Source organism: Phyllopteryx taeniolatus, chromosome 11 (genome assembly GCF_024500385.1).
Source record: "Phyllopteryx taeniolatus isolate TA_2022b chromosome 11, UOR_Ptae_1.2, whole genome shotgun sequence".
Classification (NCBI taxonomy): Eukaryota; Metazoa; Chordata; class Actinopteri; order Syngnathiformes; family Syngnathidae; genus Phyllopteryx; species Phyllopteryx taeniolatus.
In genome coordinates, this window is record NC_084512.1 from 7,787,860 (window position 1) to 7,808,933 (window position 21,074).

The 21,074-nt window shown below is 41.7% G+C and overlaps 1 protein-coding gene across 2 annotated transcripts in view; it reads left to right on the forward strand.

Moving 5' to 3' along the window:
• LOC133485363 (stromal membrane-associated protein 1-like) overlaps positions 1 to 21,074 on the forward strand; it is a 76,405-nt gene that overhangs the window by 49,992 nt on the left and 5,339 nt on the right. For both annotated transcript variants that reach the window (XM_061788927.1, XM_061788928.1), the window contains 3 exons: positions 1,597 to 1,706; positions 11,189 to 11,378; positions 12,123 to 12,304. In XM_061788927.1, the coding sequence (XP_061644911.1) occupies positions 1,597 to 1,706; positions 11,189 to 11,378; positions 12,123 to 12,304 (482 nt within the window). The remainder of the gene's footprint in view (positions 1 to 1,596; positions 1,707 to 11,188; positions 11,379 to 12,122; positions 12,305 to 21,074) is intronic.

Here is a 21,074-nt window from a genome sequence, read left to right on the forward strand (position 1 = left end):
TTTTTTTAAATAAATTACTGACAACATAAATCACAAATCCCAAATACGCATATTGTCATTTAGAGCATTTATTTGCAGAAAATAAAACATGGGCAAAATACAGAAAAATAAAAGGTCTTTTTTTTTTTTTTTTTTTTTTTTAAATGGTCTCCTATTTTTTTCCAGAGCTGTACTGTATGTACATAAATAATTGTCTAACCGAATTTCATCAAATTTGCAAATTCATGACAAATGAACACGTGGTTCTGCACGAACAATACACTCTACTTAATATAAGAGAATACCCGCGTTGTAGCTGTTACGTACATTTTACCCTCCTACAAAAAAAATCAAATAATTAAATTTGTACGTCTTTTAGTAGTAAACTTACACTCAACAGTACGGCATTGTGCACAAACATACAGTAACAACATTTGCACATGACAATCAGTTCTTCTTTAATAATGTTATTCGTGCTTTTCGATATGCTTTCAAGGGGAATCCTCCATATCAATGACTCACGTCTTCTGTAGACCTCAGTAACTTCTCCAGTGATTTCTTGTCCACAGCTTCAAATTGTTTTAAACACCCAGCTGGTGTTAATGTACTTCATTTTTGTGTGATGTTAATTGTTAGCCTGTGTGGCTGTGGTGTTTTCCATCATACTTGTATACTTGGAGGCTGTTGTTGTTTCAAATGCACAACGTGTCATTCTCTTTGTGTTATGCTAGTTTTCAAGTGAACTCCAACTAGTAGTGGCAATGTACAACTTGAAGCCTTTTTTTTTTTTTTTTTTTTTTTTTTAAATAAAATAACTGCTTGTTTTCAAGTGAGTGGAGTCTCGTGCTGCCATAAAGCACTCATTTCGATTTTGGGCTAATCGACGGCTCGTATCTAAAAAAAAAAAACTCATAAGTCAGGTGACTTGTATCTCAAGGCACCACTGTATTTAGAAATAAAAACAACATCTAAAGTAATATTTCAATACAGCAATGAAATGGTACTTTGTTGATGCACATTTTGATTTTATAATAGCTGAGTATTTTCAGGTTGGAATCTGTTTGAATATGGCATGTTCTCCACAAATGATTCAGGAACTATTGGTCTTATAAATCGAAGTACAAATGTATAAATGCAATTATTTTGGTGGTCTTGTTGTTCTGTACTTTTTTGGGTGACATGAGAGATTCTCTTGTAGAACACAAAGAAAAGAGCATAGTACTGTACTTGCCAGAAAGTTTATATTATGTTGCTTGACAACCCAGCTACAACATTGCGGTCTTTTAGTCCATTTTAGATCAATGTCCTGCAAGGGGTAATTTCACACTTGTGCCATATTTTCTCCACTTGGAGATGATGGTCATTACCTACTGCTTGCAAATTATTTTTGATTACCTCTTTTCTTTAAAGCTCTCATGTTCAACTGTAGGTAGTCACCTCATTGTATTTAACACAAAAAAATTGGGACTTGAATTTAATTTTAAACTGAAATCCATAGGTGTTTTTTTGCTGAAGGAAAATATGGATTTCCTTTCTAAATCACAAAAACTTGTCTTTTTGTCAATGGAAGGACAAGTTAATTTTCAGCAATAACAACATTCCTCCTCTCTCTTTTAGATGTTCCAGATGGTCAAGGTAAAGGTTCAACAATCAGTGATGAACTGGACATCTTTGGACCAATGATCTCCAACCCTCTTCCTTCCACCAACAACACACAACAGGCTAAGGTAATATACACACAGACACAAAGTCTTTCATCATCTGGTTGTCTGTGTATGCTGGCTGCTTGAGAGAGAATCTACTGAGGCCGATGAAGCAATGGCACTCAAGCACACACTGGCATTGTCTAAAAATGCAACATCTCTTCAATAATGTATGTTTTGTGAAAATGCAGACACACACTCAGCAGATTGTATCAAGGCTTTCTACCAGACTTTTTATTTTGTAAAATCAATATATCCTTGAAACGGCCGATCTTACAAAGTCAGTCAATGGGATAAGGAAATAAAAAAAAATCGAACATAACAGCAAGAGCAAATAATATATAGAATTAAAGAAACAGTGAATCAACAGTTAAGAGGACCTTGTTGCAATAATAAGCTATATATGAGCACTGGAGGCAGATGGCTGTGCATCATCTTCAGTGGCAAAAGATGCCCCAAAATATTTTGAATGGTCTTGAAATATAATTTTGATATGAAACATGCATGAATTTAACATGTAAATTCATGTGCTGTCACGTTAATAATTCAACTATTAATACAAGAATAGTATCAATAAACATTAAAGCGCATTTAAATGCACTTTGAGTACTTTTAGTGTTTAACCTTTTAGTAGACCGACACACAAACATTGACCATTTTTGTACAAATACAAACTTACTCTTACTTTGATGTCATGTTAATTCCTTTGAACCACAAAAAGTGGAGAAAGTCGCCACGTGGAATGTTTGATTTTTGAGGAATACCGAGTCCTCTGTCAATTGGTTAGCTTGTTCTTAATTCACCACTCAGCAAGGCAATAAGATAAAAATATGGCCATGACACTTAAGTCACTTTCTACCAACAATGGGCTAACATTAGCTCCCCCCCCAAATACATAGATCTTAAAACGTCATACATTCGTGACAACAATACCCTCTCACTTCGTTTATTAGCGAAATCCTTGAAGACCTCTTATGATGTGTCCACAAAGGGGGCGCAAGTTCCCCTTACATGATGCCACTATAAAACCATTTCACATTGCCGTCTCCTCCCAACCCGTCCCGCCCCCTTCTAAAAATGCCACCCTGTACGGTCACACATATTGCACATATCAGAAGCCGCCACAGGTTCAGTGTCATAGCAGTTACAATGTAACCTCGCAAGTAGGGCTGCGAAAAACTATTATTTTGATAGTCGTTTAGCTGCCGATTAATTATTGTTGCTGTTACTTGACTGATCAGATCATCCATCCATTTTGTGTACCGCTTATCCTCACTAGGGTCGCGGGCGAGCTGTAGCCTATCCCAGCTATCTTCGGGTGAGAGGCAGGGTACACCCTGAACTGGTCGCCAGCAAATCGCAGGGCACATATAAACAAACAGCCATTTTCACTCACAGTCACACCTACGGGCAATTTGGAGACTTCAATTAACCTACCGTAGGTGTGACTGTGAGTGTTTTTTGTTGTTGTTGTTGTTTTTTAAACATGTGCATGTTTTTGCTCTGTTGGGTGGCTATTGTAGCTAACAAACTACGGAGGTCTCATTATTGCTTGACAGTTGGTATTTTTAGGGGTGGCATAAACGTGCACTTCTGGTGCATTTTTTTGTTTTCTAAATTAAATCATCTGTAAGTCATTTATTTTTAAGGGTAATGTTATAAGACGTGTGAATGTGATTGTGAATGGTTTGCTTAAATGTGACCTGCAATTGGCTGGCGACCAGTTCAGGGTGTACCCCGCCTCCTCCCCGAAGATAGCTGGGATAGGCTCCAGCACTCCCGTGACCCTCGTGAGGATAAGCGGCTCAGAAAATGGATGGATGGATGTTATAAAACGGTTTTGAAATTATATCTGTTTTGGCATCTTGGTTTGCGGTGTATTTAGAGTTAAACAATTAAAGTAGGCAATTATTAAAAAATTCAAGGGGAGGGCATCTATTGCATTTTTTTCACTCTTGCAGCAGGGCTTGGGTGAATACCGAGGCTTTACTGTACTACCACTGATTCAGCCGCACCACTAAAAACCTACTCTGGGAAATTTTCATAGTTTTTAAATTATTTATTCAGGAGTCGTTGGTAATCTTGAAAGATGCAAAATAGCAACTATACTGTATTTTTTCGACTCCTGCTGGCAGTTTCATTTTGTTTTCATTTCACACTTTGAGTTGTGGATTAAGAATTCATTTATTAACAGAAATGAATTCTGAAGGCAGCAGACCATAAAATCAGCAAAATGTCAAACAAGTGCCCCTAAACAAGGCAATTTACGATGAATTCAGCCATTAATATTACATTTTTACTGCTGTTAAAACCCTCCTTGGTGTGGGTACACTAATTAAAACCATGAAACCGTAACAGCCACTTTGTAGCTGTAATAAAATCGTAACTGAAGCGTTTCTTCTGGCAGTGTCGTTGTTTTCTCGAGAAAATAAGATTACAAACATTAACTCAAGCAAAGATGATCTTGAAGCTCAAGAGCATACAAGTAAATGGAAAGGCAGACAAGATTGTTCGGTATTTTGGGAGTGAAGAGAACATGAAGTAAATTGCTAGTTGACCTATTCAGGTGGTCAATTTCAGTGTTAAACAGGATTTAAACTGTGACGAAAAATGGAAAAGCACTGGGGTGAGATAGGGATTAGGAAAAAGAGGCACTGCAGTTAATTGCTGAAGAGGGATTGTTGCGTGAAGAAATTGAATGGGGAAGACAAGTGATTAAATGAACTGGTGAATAGTGATTGATTTCCCCCCCTCCACTCTTTTCTGTCGTAACTCTTTGTTCAGGTTTCTTTAGTTTGTACACATCCACACAAACAATTTTACTAGAGCTTTAAAGACACAGATGGTCTAACAGAGGGGTGTATATGGGTGTTTCAAGCAGTGATGGAAACCCATAGAGGACAAAGGTTGGTGTGTTTGTGTATATACGTGCATCCGCGTGTGTGTGTGTGTGTGTGTGTGTGACTAGCGACCGCGACGACAATGCTGTGAGAGATGGTAATTCACCATACAACACAGCATTGGTTGAAAAGAATGGAGCCTTTTTGTAGAGGCTTTCTGTTACACAATGTGCTGCTAGGAGCCCCCAACATATCACACGCTATGTGGGTGTGCGTGCGCGTGTGTGTGCAAGTGTGTGTAGGAGTGAATTTTTTCTCTTGTTCACTGGCGTATGATGTCAGATTAGCAAATATACAGTACATACCCTCCAAAACCCCCTATGACGAACAAAATATATGGATCTAGGTTTACCTTGCCCGGACGTGGGTCACCGTGGCCCCCCTCTGGAGCCAGGCCTGGAGGTGGGGCTCGAAGGCGAGCGCCTGGTGGCCGGGCCCGCACCCATGGGCCCCGGCCTGGCACAGGCCGAAAGGGTAACGTGGGTCCCCCTTCCCATGGGATCACCACCTGTGGGAGGGGCCACAGAGGTCGGGTGCAGTGTGAGCTAGGCGGTGGCCGAAGGGGTTGAGGTTACCGAGGTGGTTAAAAAGCTCCTCGGTGGCAAGGCCCCGGGGGTGGATGAGATTCGCCCGGAGTTCCTCAAGGCTCTGGATGTTGTAGGGCTGTCCTGGTTGACACGCTTCTGCAACATCGTGTGGACATCGGGGACAGTGCCTCTAGATTGACAGACTGGGGTTGTGGTCCTCCTTTTTAAGAAGGGGGACCAGAGGGTGTGTTCCAACTACAGGGGGATTACACTCCTCAGCCTCCCTGGTAAGGTCTATTCAGGGGTGCTGGAGAGGAGGGTCCGTCGGGAAGTTGAATCTCAGATTCGGGAGGAGCAGTGTGGGTTTTCGTCCTGGCCGTGAAACAGTGGATCAGCTCTTCACGCTCGGCAGGGTCCTCGAGGCTGACCGAACACCCTGATACTTGCTGTTCGGTCCCTGTACGACTGGTGTCAGAGTTTGGTCCGCATTGCCGGCAGTCAATCTGACTCGTTTCCATTCAGGGTTGGACTCCGCCAAGGCTGCCCTTTGTCACCGATTCTGTTCATAACTTTTATGGACAGAATTTCTAGGTGCAGCCGAGGTGTAGAGGGGGTCCGGTTTGGTGGCCTCAGTGTTGCATCTCTGCTTCTTGCAGAAGATGTGGTATAGTTTGCTTCATCAGGCCGTGCGCTCCAACTCTCACTGGAGTGGTTCGCAGCTGAGTATGAAGGGGCTGGGATGAGAATCAGCACCTCTAAATCTGAAACCATGGTCCTTAGTCGGAAAAAGGTGGACTGCCCTCTCCAGATCAGGGATGAGATCATTCCCCTATTGGAGGAGTTCAACTATCATGGGGTCTTGTTCAAGAGTGAGGGAAGAATGGAACGGGAGATCGACAGGTGGATCGGTGCAGCGTCTGCAGTGATGCAAACTTTGTATCGGTCTGTTGTGGTGAAGAAGGAGCTAAGCCGAAAGGCGAAGCTCTCAATTTACTGGTTGATCTACGTTCCTACCCTCACCTATTGTCACGAGCTGTGGGTCGTGACCGAAAGAACAAAATGAGTGGCCTCATTCTGTCTGTTCAAGTTCAAATGCTTACTGTTGGAGTTTATTTCTTGTTTGCCTCAACTGTTCTCTTAAAGGAGACATATTATGGATGTTCCACATTCAAAACAGCTCCCAGGTATATTAATAAAAGGCCTATAAAATTATTTGGTCAAAATACACAAAGGATATAGAATGATAGGACAGTTTACACCTCATTATTTAATTTTGCCTGTTTTGAGGGAGTAGTCCTGTCTCATGAAAATGAACGATGGATCACCCCGCTCCATATACTGTGGTACCGATGCAGAGTGCAGCTTTTGTGACTATTTACTTCATTACTTTGTTTCTTTTGAAGCTCAGGTTTGAATGAGGTAGGTGGCTTCAGCTTGCAGAAGTTATGTTCTTATTTCATTCTCCGAATGATGGCTCAGACCTTGCACTGTTTGTTTTGTCTAGGTGCTTGGGCCACCTCCCAGAGAACAAAACATGCATACTTGGGTAGTTGTTAGGGTAAAACAGGCATATTATGGTAATTGAAGACTCGAAATTGCCCACTTGTGTTAATGGTTCTTTGTAAATGGACTGACTCCCTCCAGCTGTATTTGAACGGTGAGGCTAATTTGTATTTATTCTTAGCTCTTTACTGGAATATATGGGTTTTACATTAAATGATGAATGAGACAAAATCAGCATTCTCATGTTTATGTAGTTATCGCTGCATCTGATACATAACTTAGAAGATTACATTAACGTAGCATTATTTGTAACAAAACACTAAATTAGTAGGTGAGCAAAAGTGTTGGGACAGACGCTACAGATTAATGTGACTCAGGACTGAATATTAAATTGCAAATCATTTGCTTGCAATAACTGCATCAAGGCTGCGTCATTGACATCCCCAAACATTTGCATTCTTCTTTTGTGATGCTTTTCCAGGCTTTCAGGCCACAACCCATTAGTTGTTCTTTGTTTTGGGCAAACTGCATGCTCTATAGCGTTTAATTCTGAACATTGACTTTGTAAGTCTAAAACCTTTTACTTCTTTCCCCTCCCTGTCCCAGAAGGAGGCATGCAAGCCCAAGCCATGACTTTACCTCCACTGTGTTTCACTGATGTATGTTTGTCTATTATTTTTGCTAATGAGTGGTTTGCATCTTCTTGTGTAGTCTCTGTACTTTTGTTCATGAAGTCTTTTGCAAACAGTACTCTGTGTCACCTTCACTCGTGCCTTATGGAGGTTGTTATTAATGTCACTACCAGGATCTTTCTTTGTTGCTCTCCAAATCTTTCTGTTGTGAACTACTGTTATTTCCTGTGATTAATTGGCAACACGTGCAGTGTGTATGCTGCCTCCCACCCTAATTAAGCTGGGATAGGATCTAGCTGACCCATAACTCTGAACATATAAACGGTAGAAAAGGAGTAAATAGTGAATGAATATATTATGACCAATCAAATGTTCATGCTTGAGTTGTAGATTGGCCAATGATTGCCTGAACAGTGACTGAAGGTCTGGCCAATCACCATATAATATACAGTAAGCTGTGCAGGATTTAACAAAAAGAAAGCACAAGTGAAAGGGAAGAACACATTCTGACTGCAGTCATGAAATCCCACATGATTTAAAAGGTCGGCTGGACACTTTTTGCAGGTACTTAATCTCCGGAGAAAAGAGAATGTGCTCTCCCAAAGGTCAAAATGAATTATGACACACGAAACTGAAATTATGACAGATATAATATTACTCAAATGGTTGTGTAAAAGTAGTATGCTGTAATACTGTCATAGCATTACTTTTCTAATACTTGGTCAGCTGGGATAGGCTCCAGCACGCCCGCGACCCGAGTGAGGAGAAGCGGCTCAGAAAATGGATGGATGGATGGTTGTAACATCCTTTAGGGGGCTAGAAAACTTTTTTGAATGGGAACACGGGGCGAGACTTATCAGCAGGAACAGTTAATCTTGAGGATGCATATTAGTTTGGCTTCCAGGCTGGCAAATTGCACAAATTTTCAAACCAAAATCCTAATTAGCCGTCATAATCCAAGCTATGCACACCAAATAGTTAGTTTCCATATCTTAATGCAAACTTAATTAAACTTGTCATTCCTCCAAGCAGTTTTTATTACTCAACTTGTTCTATTAGGCATCAGACTACACCAGCTCCAAGGATTTGTGAGACACAGCCTACACTCTACAAATATTATTTCCAGGAAAGAATGAAGCTTAATGTCTGTCTGTCAATGATAATTTGAAGTCCGTGTGTTTCCGATGTGTGAATTATCTTTGGAACAAATTGGCTTTGCTCTATGGTTGACTCATGTTCTATAGGCTGACATTGGGTGAATTAGTTCAAGATAATTTTCCTTACATTTTCTGCGTACTGTATGTGCTGCAGCTATTAATAGCATCATGCTTTGGTGAAGATACACCATCACTGGCATCTCTTCAAATAATTGTGCCTGTGTTTCTAGCTGCAGCCTATGCCTATCCATCTTATTAGGTCAGGGGTCGGCAACCCAAAATGTTGAAAGAGCCGTATTGGACAAAAAAAGCTCTGTCTGGAGCTACAAAAAATTAAAAGCCTTATATAAAGCTTATAATGAAGGCAACACATGCTGTAAGTGTCTATATTAGACTACTATCCAAATGAGTTTAACTTCCATTATTGATGTTATGTTTTGTTGCATTGATGAAATTATAGAAATACAATAAAGAAAACCATTTTTATATGTCATTTTTATTTTGAGGATTCAAAAAGAACAATGAAACATGCCTCCTGTAATTTCAGACCTCCCCATGGAAATAAAATGCAGTCGTCTTCAATCCTCAATAATACAAACAATCCTCTTCTCTTTTGCCCGTTATCTGGGCAACAGACAGAGTGTAATAAAACGCAGCCTGCAATTATAAAAATAAAACACCAGCCTTTTGAAAAGGTAAGTACTATGAAAATAAGCCAGTTTCATTTCGATTAATAAAATAAAATAATGCACAGCCTGCAATTAAAACGCAGCCTGCTTAAATAATAAAACAGCAGCCTTTTGAAAAGGTAAAGTATATAAGATTAAAATAATACAGTTTAAGTTCAATTTCTGTGCATTATCCTCTTCTCTTTCATTTTCTACAAATGCTAAGTAAGTCAGTGCAAGGTAAAAAGCAGCATCCTCTTCTTTTGACACGCACAATACAGTGCAGCCATCCTCGGACCTGAGCATCAAAACACAATAATACCCCTATGTGTCATTCCAAATATATACTGACAAAAATCAGAAACCACTTGATAAAAACAGACACGTTGTTGCTAAATATGTTCTTACCCGTTTAATGTGACTTGTTTTCGGACATCACTGGACAGCTTCTCAACATCGGGCATGTAAGATGTAACTGTAATCTTGACATTACTGCAAGCTCTCATCTGTGACACGCTTGCGGTATTTGGATTTGTTGTAGTTCATGTTTGAGAATATCTGCTTGCACACGTATGTTGATCCAAAGATGGATAATACTCCAAATGCATATTTCCTCATGTTCCTATAACTGTCAGGAAGAGCATTCCATGTTTCAAACACAAGTTTCTCGGGTGTTGCGAAGCTTTCAATTTCGCTCCATTTGTGGCTTTGGGCAAGCTGAGCTTTCGATCCTCAGCTATCTTTGTCTTTTTCCCTTCGCGATCCATGGCCCATCACAGACCCGCCGGTTTGTTTGCGACAGCCACCTGCCACGCCGAGCTCAAAGAAGCGCGCGTCGCAGGCTATGACGCAAATCTTCGTTGACAGAAATGTTGAAATGTAATATTTATTCCACACATTTTTACAGCATTGGAAAACGTTAAGAATGTTTGTTGTCATGTTTACCCTCCTGCAGAACCATATTAAAACAAAAAATATATTTTTCTCCCCCATCTTTTTCCATTTTCATACATTTTTGAAAAAGCTCCAGGGAGCCACAAGGGTGGCGCTTAAGAGCCGCATGCGGCTCGAGAGCCGCGGTTTGCAGACCCCTGTATTAGATGTTCCGTTTAAACACTGCCCCAATGTATTTTAATTCAAACAATGTTTTTCTCCACCCTTCTCAACCTCTACTTTTTTTCCTCATCGCTCTCGTGATCCTCTCCCCATTACCCTACATGTCTCTCCCCATCATCCTCCCTCCTTGCCTCTATCTTTTTCTTCTCTCTCCTCTGCCTTCTCTTATTTTCTGGTGCTTCCTCCATCACACCCACCTCTCCTTCTCCCAAGTTTTTCCCCCTCTTCCCAGATTTGCTTTCTCCATATTCCTTTTTACCCTACTCCCTCTAGCGCTTGGCTTGCTTGTGTCTTCCCCTCTTCTAGTCAAAGAGAGTCAGCTGAGTGAGGCAGAGGAGTGCAGCACTGCCTGCTAAGTAGTTGAGCACAACATACTCTCAAAGTGGTATGTGTGTGTGTCTGTGTGTGTTTTTCAGTTTCTCACACTGTCTCCTCTTATCGTATCCACGAAGTCGCCTCCACTTCCCCTTTTACTTCACACTTCACTCATGCATGCACATACACACGCACGCATGCACGCACACTTGTACTGAGAGTCTAACTAATAGTGTTGGAGGCAGTCTAATTCAGATGTATTTTTAGAGGAAATGTCTTATTTTTTCTTCTGTATATTGAACTAAAATGTAGCTCTCGTTACTGTTATTTCAGTCAGTATCCCTTTTTTCTGTGACACATTATTACGAGCAGCAGTAATAATGCTGCAATAAAGCACATTGGCAAAACATTTTTTTTACGTCACCATGTACAGTGGTAACTCATTTAAATGCGCAAAACGCAGGTTGGAATTCAGTTCAATTCTGGAAACATATACCTTAAGCTGTCTCAAAAACTTCCACTTAAAGAATATTGCACATGATTACAGGAATTCTTTTCTGCTCAGGCACAGCTACCTAAGCACTAGCCTGTCAATCCAGTTTTCATTGGAAGGGGGTGAAAATGTACAAGCCTTATTATACATTTTTGAAGGAAAACCTTTTTTGTCTTTTTCTCTTCTCCCCAACAGCCTGATTCCAAGAGAGCACCTCAGCCATCAGATCACTCCACCTCTTCATCTTCCTCCTCTACCTCCACTTGTACCACCATAAGGGCAGAGGAGAAAAAGCTCTTATCTAAAGACTCTATCCTGTCTCTGTATGCCGCCAGCTCAGTGGGCAGTCAGCCACACAGCCAGCAACAGCCTGCTACAGGGCACGGTAATATTTAAAACATATGCACACACACACGCACAAACTCACCACTCCAATCAAAACATTACCTTTACAGTTTTATGCTTGGCAGAAGGGATAATCAAATTTGTCATGTTGAATTTTTAGGAATTGTTACATGACTACATCAGACTATACAGACTAATGTTGGATGAATGAAAACCATTACAATATTGTTGTACACAAATTGTAGAGCATCCTGGATAACAAAGATGCATACATAGTGGTAGCGTAATGCACATACACTTACAGTACACCCAAACAATAATCATAACAGCAGATCAGAGTGACGGCAGATGAAAGATCAGTGTGATGAAAAGCAGTAAGGTCCATTTTCTGGTGTCCCACATCACCAGAGAAGTTAAAGCAGACTTACTCTCCTCTCCTCCTTTGATTATGTGGAAAAAAATGTTGGTGTATGTTTGCATGTATGACTGCATATGCATGTGCATGGACATGCTAGTGTTCATACACAGAGTGTGTGGGGAAACCACTGTGACATGTTCGTTGAGGGGAGCAGGCAGTAGCTTTATGCTGCCTTTATATTTGCACATTGATTATATTGCTGTGTGATTACACCGACTGATCTAGAGGATTAGAAATGGAAATAAGGATAAAGGGCTTTCAGCTACCTCCATTGTCCGCCTGGAATCTAAATAAATGCTGATGAAGATCAAAGTAAAAATGGGCTAATGTTCCAAATCATTGGACTATTGTGTGTTTGTGCTATAGGAATACACATTTGCCAGCCTCAACAGCAGAGCTTCAACAGCACCATGATGGGAGGAGGGGCCATGATGTCAGGCATGACTGTACCTAACGGCAGCTACATGGACATGCAGCAGAACATGATGTCAGCCAAACAAGGACAGAACTTCCACAGCATTCAGCAAGGGCAGTGGAGTGTGGGCCAGGTAATACAAGACAATTACACACATATACAGTATATCTCAGTGGAATTACTTAAAATTAATTAGTCATTTAGATTCAGCAATGCCTCCCTACGGGGACCACAAGCCACTGCAAACTGTAGGTGAGTCCCAAGCCCATATAAATGTCAAGCTGGATAAATGTTGCGTCTGGAAGGGCATCCAGCTTAAAGCTTCGCCAAACAATTGAGCGTTCATCCACAGACTGTCAAGCCGACTCGGTCGCGGGACGAGTTCACAGCAACCGCCATTGCCGGCGTTAACTGACAAGGCACAGGTGGAAATTCAGCTACTTTGGGCTGAAGACAAAGGAGAGGTGGTAAGCGGGTTCATAGGCAGAAAGAGAAGAGGAAGAGGAAATCAGTCTAAAACTGAAAGTAGGGACTTTGAATGTTGGGACTATGACAGGAAAAGCTAAGGAGTTGGTTGACATGATGATTAGGGAGAAACTGTTTCCAGGAGAGCAGGTGGAAAGGCAGTAAGGCTAGAAGCTTAGGAGTAGGGTTCAAATTATTTTAACATGGTGTGGATGGAAAGAGCAATAGTTAAAAATGTAAAATGGAGGTGAAAAGAATGTCAGCTCAAGTGATGAGGCTGAAACTTCAAATGGTGAATGTTTTTAATGTAAATAGTGGTTATGCCCCACATGTAGACTGTGAACTTGAAGAGAAAGACAAATTATAGAAGGAGCTAGGCATAGTAGTTGAGCGCATCCCAGGCAGAGAGAGAGAGTTGTGATTGGTATAACCTTTAATGGACATGTTGGTGAAGGAAATAGGGGTGATGAAGAAGTGGTGTGGACATTTGGTATCCAGGAAAGGAACTTAGAGGGACAGATGGTGGTGGACTTTGCCAAAAGGATGGAAATGGCTGTAGTGAACACTTTTTTTCCAGAAGAGGCAGGAACATAGGTTGACTTACAAGAGCGGAGATACAGTAGAAGGACACGGGTAGATTACATCATGTGCAGATGATGTAATCTAAAGCAGAGTAATGACTGTAAAGCAGTAGTTGGGGAGAGTTTATCTTGATAAAACAGGATGATGGTGTGTAAAATGACTCTGGTGGTAGTGAGAAAGATTAAGAACACTAAGGCAGAGCAGAGAAACGCGGTGGAAGCTCAGAAAGTAAGAGTAATGTGCGGCTTTTCAAGAAGAGGTGAGACAGGCTCTCGGTGGACAGGAGACGCTTCCAGAAAATTGGACCACTACAGCCAAAATGATCCAAGAGAGGCAGGATAGTGCTTGGTGTGTCTTCTCGTAGGAATGGAGAGAAGGAGACTTGGTGGTGGAACCTCAAAGTACAGGAAATCATACAAGGAAAGAGGATAGCTAAGAACAGATGAGACACTGAGAGGACCCAAGAGACCGGAGACAAGAATACAAGGAGATGCAACGTAGGGTGAAGGTAGAGGTCGCACAGCCCAAACAAGAGGCATATGATGACATGTATGCCAGGTTGGGCAGTAAAGAAGGAGAGAAAGATCTACACAGGTTGGCCAGACAGAGAGATGGGAAGGATGTGCAGCAGGTTAGGGTGATTAAGGATAGATATGGAAATGTGTTGACTGGTGCCAGTAGCGTGCTGGATAGATGGAATGGAAATAATACTTTGAGTTGATGAAAAAGGAAAAATGAGAGAGAAGGAAGAGTAGAAGAGGTAATGTCCTGATGACATACCTGTGGCGGTATGGCATCATCTAGGAGATGTGGCTGTGGAGATTTTGACCGGGTTGTTCAATAGAATTCTAGAGTGTGAGAAGAGGCCTGTGGAATGGAGTAAAAGTGCACTGATGCCCATTTAAGATCAAGGGCAATGTGCAGAGTTGCGGAACCTACATAGTAATAAAGTTGATGAGTCAGCCAATGGAATCATGGAAAAGAGTAGGTTGTGTTGTGTTGTAGGTGTGACAGAGCAGTTTAAGGTGATGGTAGGGCTGCATCAGAGATCAGCCCTGAGCCCCTTCCTGTTTGCACCGGTGATGGATAGGCTGACAGATGAGGTTAGACTGGAATCCCCATGGACCATGATGTTCGCAGATGACACTGTGATCTGCGGAGAAAACAGGGGAGAAGGTGGAGGAACATTTAGAAAGGTGGAGGCATGCAGTGGAAAGGAGAGGAATGAATATTAGCTGAAGTAATACAGAATATATATGCATGAACGAGAGGGGTAGGAAGGAAAGAGTGAGGCTACAGGGAGAAGAGATGCTGTGTTTGGATGTCTTTGAATACTTAGGGTCAACAGCCAACAGCAATGGTGAATGTGGTAAGCAGGCAAAGAAACTGAGTCAAGCAGTTTGGAACAGGCGGAGGAAAGTGTCAGGTGTGTTATGTGATAGAAGAGTCTCTGTTAGGATGAATGAGAAGGTTTATAAGACAGTGTTGAGGTCAGCCATGATGTACGGCTGAGAGATAGTGACACTGAAAAGACAACAGGAAGCAGGCTGGAGTTGGCGTAAGTGAAGATATTTTGTTCTCTTTCGGAGTGACCGGGTTTGATAGTATTAAAAATTAGCTCATCAGAGGGACAGCCAAGGTTATATGTTTTGGAAACAAAGTTATACAGACTTTAGTAGTGAGTATATTGGCAGAAGGATGGTGAGGCTGGAGCTAGAGGAACACTTAAGACAAGGTTGATAGATGTAGTGAGGGAAGACATGAGGGCAGCTGGAAGTGACATACTGTGGCGATCCCTAAAGAAAATGAAGAGTAATTTAAATTCATCAAGTAGCTATTCAGTAAGTAGCAAATTTGAATTCTACTTTGAACGTAAACCCTCCATGTGAAGGATCATGTAAGTATGCCTATCAAGATTTCTTAATAGAGTGCCAAAAAGTTGCATTATACTGGTACAGGGGCAGTAGCTTTAGCAGGGACTTCCCTCTCCCCAACCACTTCATCCAATGCCTCGGGGGGATCCCGAGGCATTACCAGGCCAGCCGAAGGACGTAGTCTCTTCAGCGTGTCGTGGGTCGTCCCCGGGGTCTCCTCCCGGTGGAACGTGCCCGGAACACCTCACCGGGGAGGCGTCCGAATCAGATGCCCCAGCCACCTCATCTGGCTCCTCTCGGTGTGGAGGAGCAGGGACTCTCCTCTGAGATCCTCCCGGATGACCTAGCTTCTCACCCTATCTCTAAGGGAGAGCCCGGACACCCTGCGGAGGAAACTCATTTTGGCCACTTGTATCTGGGATCTTGTTCTTTCGGTCACGACCCACAGCTCGTGACCATAGGAGAGGGTAGGAACGTAGATCGACTGGTAAATTGAGAGCTTCGCCTTTCGTCTTAGCTCCTTCTTTACCACAACGGACCGATACAAAGTCCGCATCACTGCAGAAGCTGCACCGATCTGCCTGTCGATCTCCCGTTCCATTCTTCCCTCACTCGTGAACAAAATCATCATCCATCCATCCATCCATTTTCTGAGCCGCTTCTCCTCACTAGGGTCGCGGGCGTGCTGGAGCCTATCCCAGCTGTCATCGGGCAGGAGGCGGGGTACACCCTGAACTGGTTGCCAGCCAATCACAGGGCACATAGAAACAAACAACCATTCGCACTCATGCCTACGGGCAATTTAGAGTCTCCAATTCATGCATGTTTTTGGGATGTGGGAGGAAACCGGAGTGCCCGGAGAAAACCCACGCAGGCACGGGGAGAACATGCAAACTCCACACAGGCGGGGCCAGGGATTGAACCCGGGTCCTCAGAACTGTGAGGCTGACGCTCTAACCAGTCGCCCACCGTGCCGCCTCAAAATCATCAATCAATTGAAATCATGTTCAACTTATATTTACTTGAATACACTACAAAGACAAGATATTTAATGTTCACACTGATAAACTTTATTGTTTTTAGCAAATAATTATTAACTTAGAATTGTATGGCTGCAACACGTTCCAAAAAAGCTGGAACAGGTGGCAAAAAGGACTGAGAAAGTGGAATGCTCATCAAACACCTGTTTGGAACATCCCACAGGTGAACAGGCTAATTGGGAACAGGTGGCTGCCATGATTGGGTATAAAAGGAGCTTCCCTGAATTGCTCAGTCATTCATAAGCAAAGATGGGGCAAGATTCACCTCTTTGTGAACAAGTGCGTGAGAAAATAGTCGAATGGTATAAGGCCAATGTTCCTCAACGTACAATTGCAAGGAATTTAGGGATTTCATCATCTACGGTCCATAATATCATCAAAAGGTTCAGAGAGTCTGGAGAAATCACTGCATGTAAGCAGCAAGCCCGAAAACCAATATTGAATGCCCGTGACCTTCGATCCCTCAGGTAGCACTGCATCAAAAACTGACATCAATGTATAAAGGATATCACCACATGGGCTCAGGAACACTTCAGAAAACCAATGTCGGTAAATACAGGTCGGCGCTACATCCGTAAGTGCAACTTGAAACTCTACTATGCAACGCAAAAGCCATTTATCAACAACACCCAGAAACGCCGCCGGCTTCTCTGGGCCCGAGCTCATCTAAGATGGACTGATGCAAAGTGGAAAAGTGTTCTGTGGTCCGACGAGTCCACATTTCAGATTGTTTTGGGAAATTGTGGACATCTGGTCCCCCGGGCCAAAGAAGAAAAGAACCATCCGGACTGTTATGGACGCAAAGTTCAAAAGCCAGCATCTGTGATGGTATCGGGCTGTGTTAGTGCCAATGGCATGGGTAACTTACACAGCTGTGAAGGCGCCATTAATGCTGAAAGGTACATACAGGTTTTGGAAAAACTTATGCTGCCATCCAAGCAACGTCTTTTTCATGGACGCCCCTGCTTATTTCAGCAAAGACAATGAAGCTGTACATCAAGCAAAAATGGGAAAGAATTCCACCTACAAAGCTTCAACAATTAGTGTCCTCAGTTCCCAAACGTTTATTGAATGTTGTTAAAAGAAAAGGTGATGTAACACAGTGGTAAACATGACCCTGTCCCATGTTTTTTGGAACGTGTTGCAGCCATAAAATTCTAAGTTCATGATTATTTGCTAAAAACAATAAAGTTTATCAGTTTGAACATTAAATATCTTGTCTTTGTAGTGTATTTAATTAAATATAGGTTGAACACGATTTGCAAATCATTATATTCTGTTTTTGTTTAACACAACGTCCCAACTTCCTTGGAATTGGGGTTGTAAATTGAAAGACAAAGTGTTTCTGCAGCTTTCTGAGCTCTTTTTGCTGCTGCTATCATGTCATTATCATCAATCAAGATTAATGAGCCCATCCCAGAAGAAGCCATGCAAGCCCAACCATGACCTTACCGCCACAGTCTTTCACAGATTTTGTATGTTTGAGATTATAAGCGGATCCCTTCTTTCTCCTTTCTTTCTCAAAGCTTTAGCTCTTCATCATGTTAATCTTTGTCACTTTAGTCCATAAAACTTTATTCCATAAGTTTCAAGGTGTCTCCATATTTTTTGGCAAATTCTAGCCTGGCCTTGCTATTCTTGATGCTAATGAGTGGTTTGCTGCTTCTGGTGTAGCCGCTTTACTTTAGTTAATACAGTCTACGAACAGTGGCTTGTTGTAGCTTCACTCCTGCTCTCTGGAGGTTGTTGTTCATCTTTTAGAGTCTTTCTTTTTAGTTCTCACAATGTTTCTCTCATCAACTGCTGTTGTTTTCCTTGGTCTACCCATTCAAGGTCTTTTAGACAGTGGTTTCTTTCTTCTTCTTCAGGACATTCCAAATGGTTGTCCTGGCTCTGGCGAATGTTTGCTCAACAGCTTTTTCCACCTTCTCTCAGCTTCACAATGCTTGTTTTTCATAGACAATGCTCTGGTTTTCAAGTTAGTGACACCAATAAATAGTTTGAAAGCAGTTTTCATGAACAAAACCGAAATCTGAACCTGAGCATATAGTAGATATTCAGTGCTATTTACAGTATTGTTTGACGAATCATCCCCTCCTTTTTTCTGTGGAACTTGTCCTCAGCTATTTGCTGCAAAAGCCACATATTTTCATCTTGGTATAACACTCTAAGATGCCACAAGATAGCCCTGGTTAACAGAAACGTAGTATTGGGTGTCAAAGAAACTCTCTCATAGAAAGTTTCTCTCAACTGTGAGACTAAGATCTTTGTATGTCGGGGAGGAGCAAAATTTAGCCTGAGTTGTTAGTAAACGTTTCTGAGAGCCTTTGCCCCATGTGCATGTACACGCACACTTCCGGTGCATTTTCCCAAAATAAAGTAATCTGTAAGTCATTTATATTTCACGGTAATGTCGTGAATTTCAAATGATGTTCCAATGTTTTGGGATAGTAGGGATAGTTTGTCGTATATTTACAGTTGAAACTATTAATAGCGGCATGTAGAAGTCCATAATGTAATTACAGCTCATGACGTAATAAATTTCTCCTTTTTACAACGTAATAGGCCGATAACGTAATAACTGGCCAGCAACAGTCCTGAACCTGAACCTACAGACCCTTTCCAAAACATTAGAATATCTCCTGAACCTGAACCTACAGACCCTTTCCAAAACATTAGAATATCATGTAAAAGTATGTTTATTTCCATAATTCCATTCAAAAAGTTAAACTTTCATAGATTCAGGGCCCACAATTTAAACAATTTCAAGTATTTATTTGTTCATTTTTACATCATTTGGGCTTCCAGCTCATAAAACCCACAAAATTAGGAATTCAACATACATGCAAATCAGTCGCCTTTCAGTGAACTTCGCTGTTTTGAACTCAAAATAGGCCTTTCAAGTGAATCGTAACGATCCGATGAGTTTTTCCGGGGGGGTTGCCGTTGCTGCTGTCATAGGCTGTTTCGTACTCCTTGAACGCTGGCAGCTAGATCCATTTCATACATCCACCATCCACACACAGATGTAATTTCTGAATATTACTCCGCGGTGGACTAATGTGCGAGTCGCAGGAGTTGAAGAGACCAGAAAAAAAACGCCGCTTCTGCTGTTAAGTAACGGTACTTATACTCCGTTACAATGATCTAAATGTCGCTCGCTACTTTTATTTATCAATTATTGCTTATGTATCAACTATTTTGTGCGCAAGACTACGACTTCAACTTCCGCATCGGGCGCTGTTTAAGCGCTAGTGACGTTTAAGTCTAGTTCACCATTCAAACGACACAAAAAAGTCACATGAACTCACACAACCTCTTCCATTGGGCTTCCTGGGCATAGGTATTAACACTAGATATGCCAGCCCGGCTGATTGTCGTGCCTATGTGGCGGCCATGTTGGGAAGGTCATCGTTACCATGAACGCAACGGCGCGCTACTTGTTTAGATTTAGACGAACAAAAACAACAGCTTTCATGTATTGTAGGATTTGTCTTGCACTGTCTGCCCAAACGTGGATATTTCAGCTCACTTATAACTTGAGAAAACACCGGGCAGTAAATTGCAGATGTTTTGTTGTAGTCTTGACTGTGCATTCACACACACAGCATCATCACAATTTGCGCATTCACATTTTATTTTGTATTTTTTTTTTTTTAATTGATGTTCATGCTGTGGTTAAAAAAATTAGAAGTTACTATTTACTCAGTACTTGAGTAATTATTTCACTGTGTACTTTTTACTCTTAAGTAATTTTTGGGAGAACTAGTTGATCACATTCCTCACTGTGAGGGGCTTCATCCACTGCAAGTTCTTGCTACAGGGCGATACGATCAACAAGCACATTTACAAACAGATTCTGATTCACCATGAAAATGCACCTGCTCTCAATGCCCTGAGCCTCAGACAGTCACGGGCCGTAAAGAACAGCAGTGCTGGAGCGAGAACCGGCTCTATGTGATTTTTTTTTTTTTTTCCTCTCATTCATCAAGTGGACCAGTTCTGAAAACGTGATCAGCATAAGGATGGCAGGACTACGGAGCTGCATAGAATCCCGGAAGAATCCTTTAACAAGTGACTAAAGGAGTGTCCGAGAAGGCTGGGAAAGTGAATTCGACTCCACGGGGATTACGTCGAAGAGGAAAGCTTGTAGTTTGCGTTTTAAATATCTTTTGTAACACCAGTCTAAAACTTTATTGACACACCTCGTCCAACGACCAGCCAAAAGATTATGACCGGGCAATGTATTAATATCCAATACAGTACAAGAGCTGTATCAAATATTCTGCCTGTACAAAGATAACTTCAGCTTTGATTGTGACTGTCAAAGAGATGTAAATCCAATACAAATACAATATTTTTCTTGTAGCTTGTGATCAACTGTACTGCATTGTAAGTGAGAGCTGTTTACGCTCTCATGTAACTAACTGAGGTCCTAAAAATGTTACTTATTTATTGTCTAGCTGGGATAGGCTCCAGCAGCCCGTGACCCTCGTGAGGATGAGCAGTAAAGAAAATGAATGGATGAATATCATTTAATATTTGGTGACATAAACCTTATTTGCAATAACTGAATCAAGCCTGCAACCTATTGACTTCACCAGACTGTTGCATTCTTTATTTGAAATGCTTTTCCAGGCCTTTATTGCAGCCTCTTTCAGGTCTTGTTTGTTTCTGGGGGTTCCTTAGGTCTCCTCTTCAGGAGGTAAAATACATGCTCTATTGGGTTTAGGTCTGAACATTGACTTGGCCAGTCTATGACTTCCCACTTTTTCCCCCTGATGAAGTCCTTTGTTGTGTTGGCATTGTGTTTTGGGTCATAGTCATGTTGCATGATAAAGCTTCTCCCGAATAGTTTTGATGCATTTTTCTGTAACTTGCAAGACAAAATGGTTTTGTAGACTTCAGAATTCATTCTGCTGCTACCATCATGACTTGCATC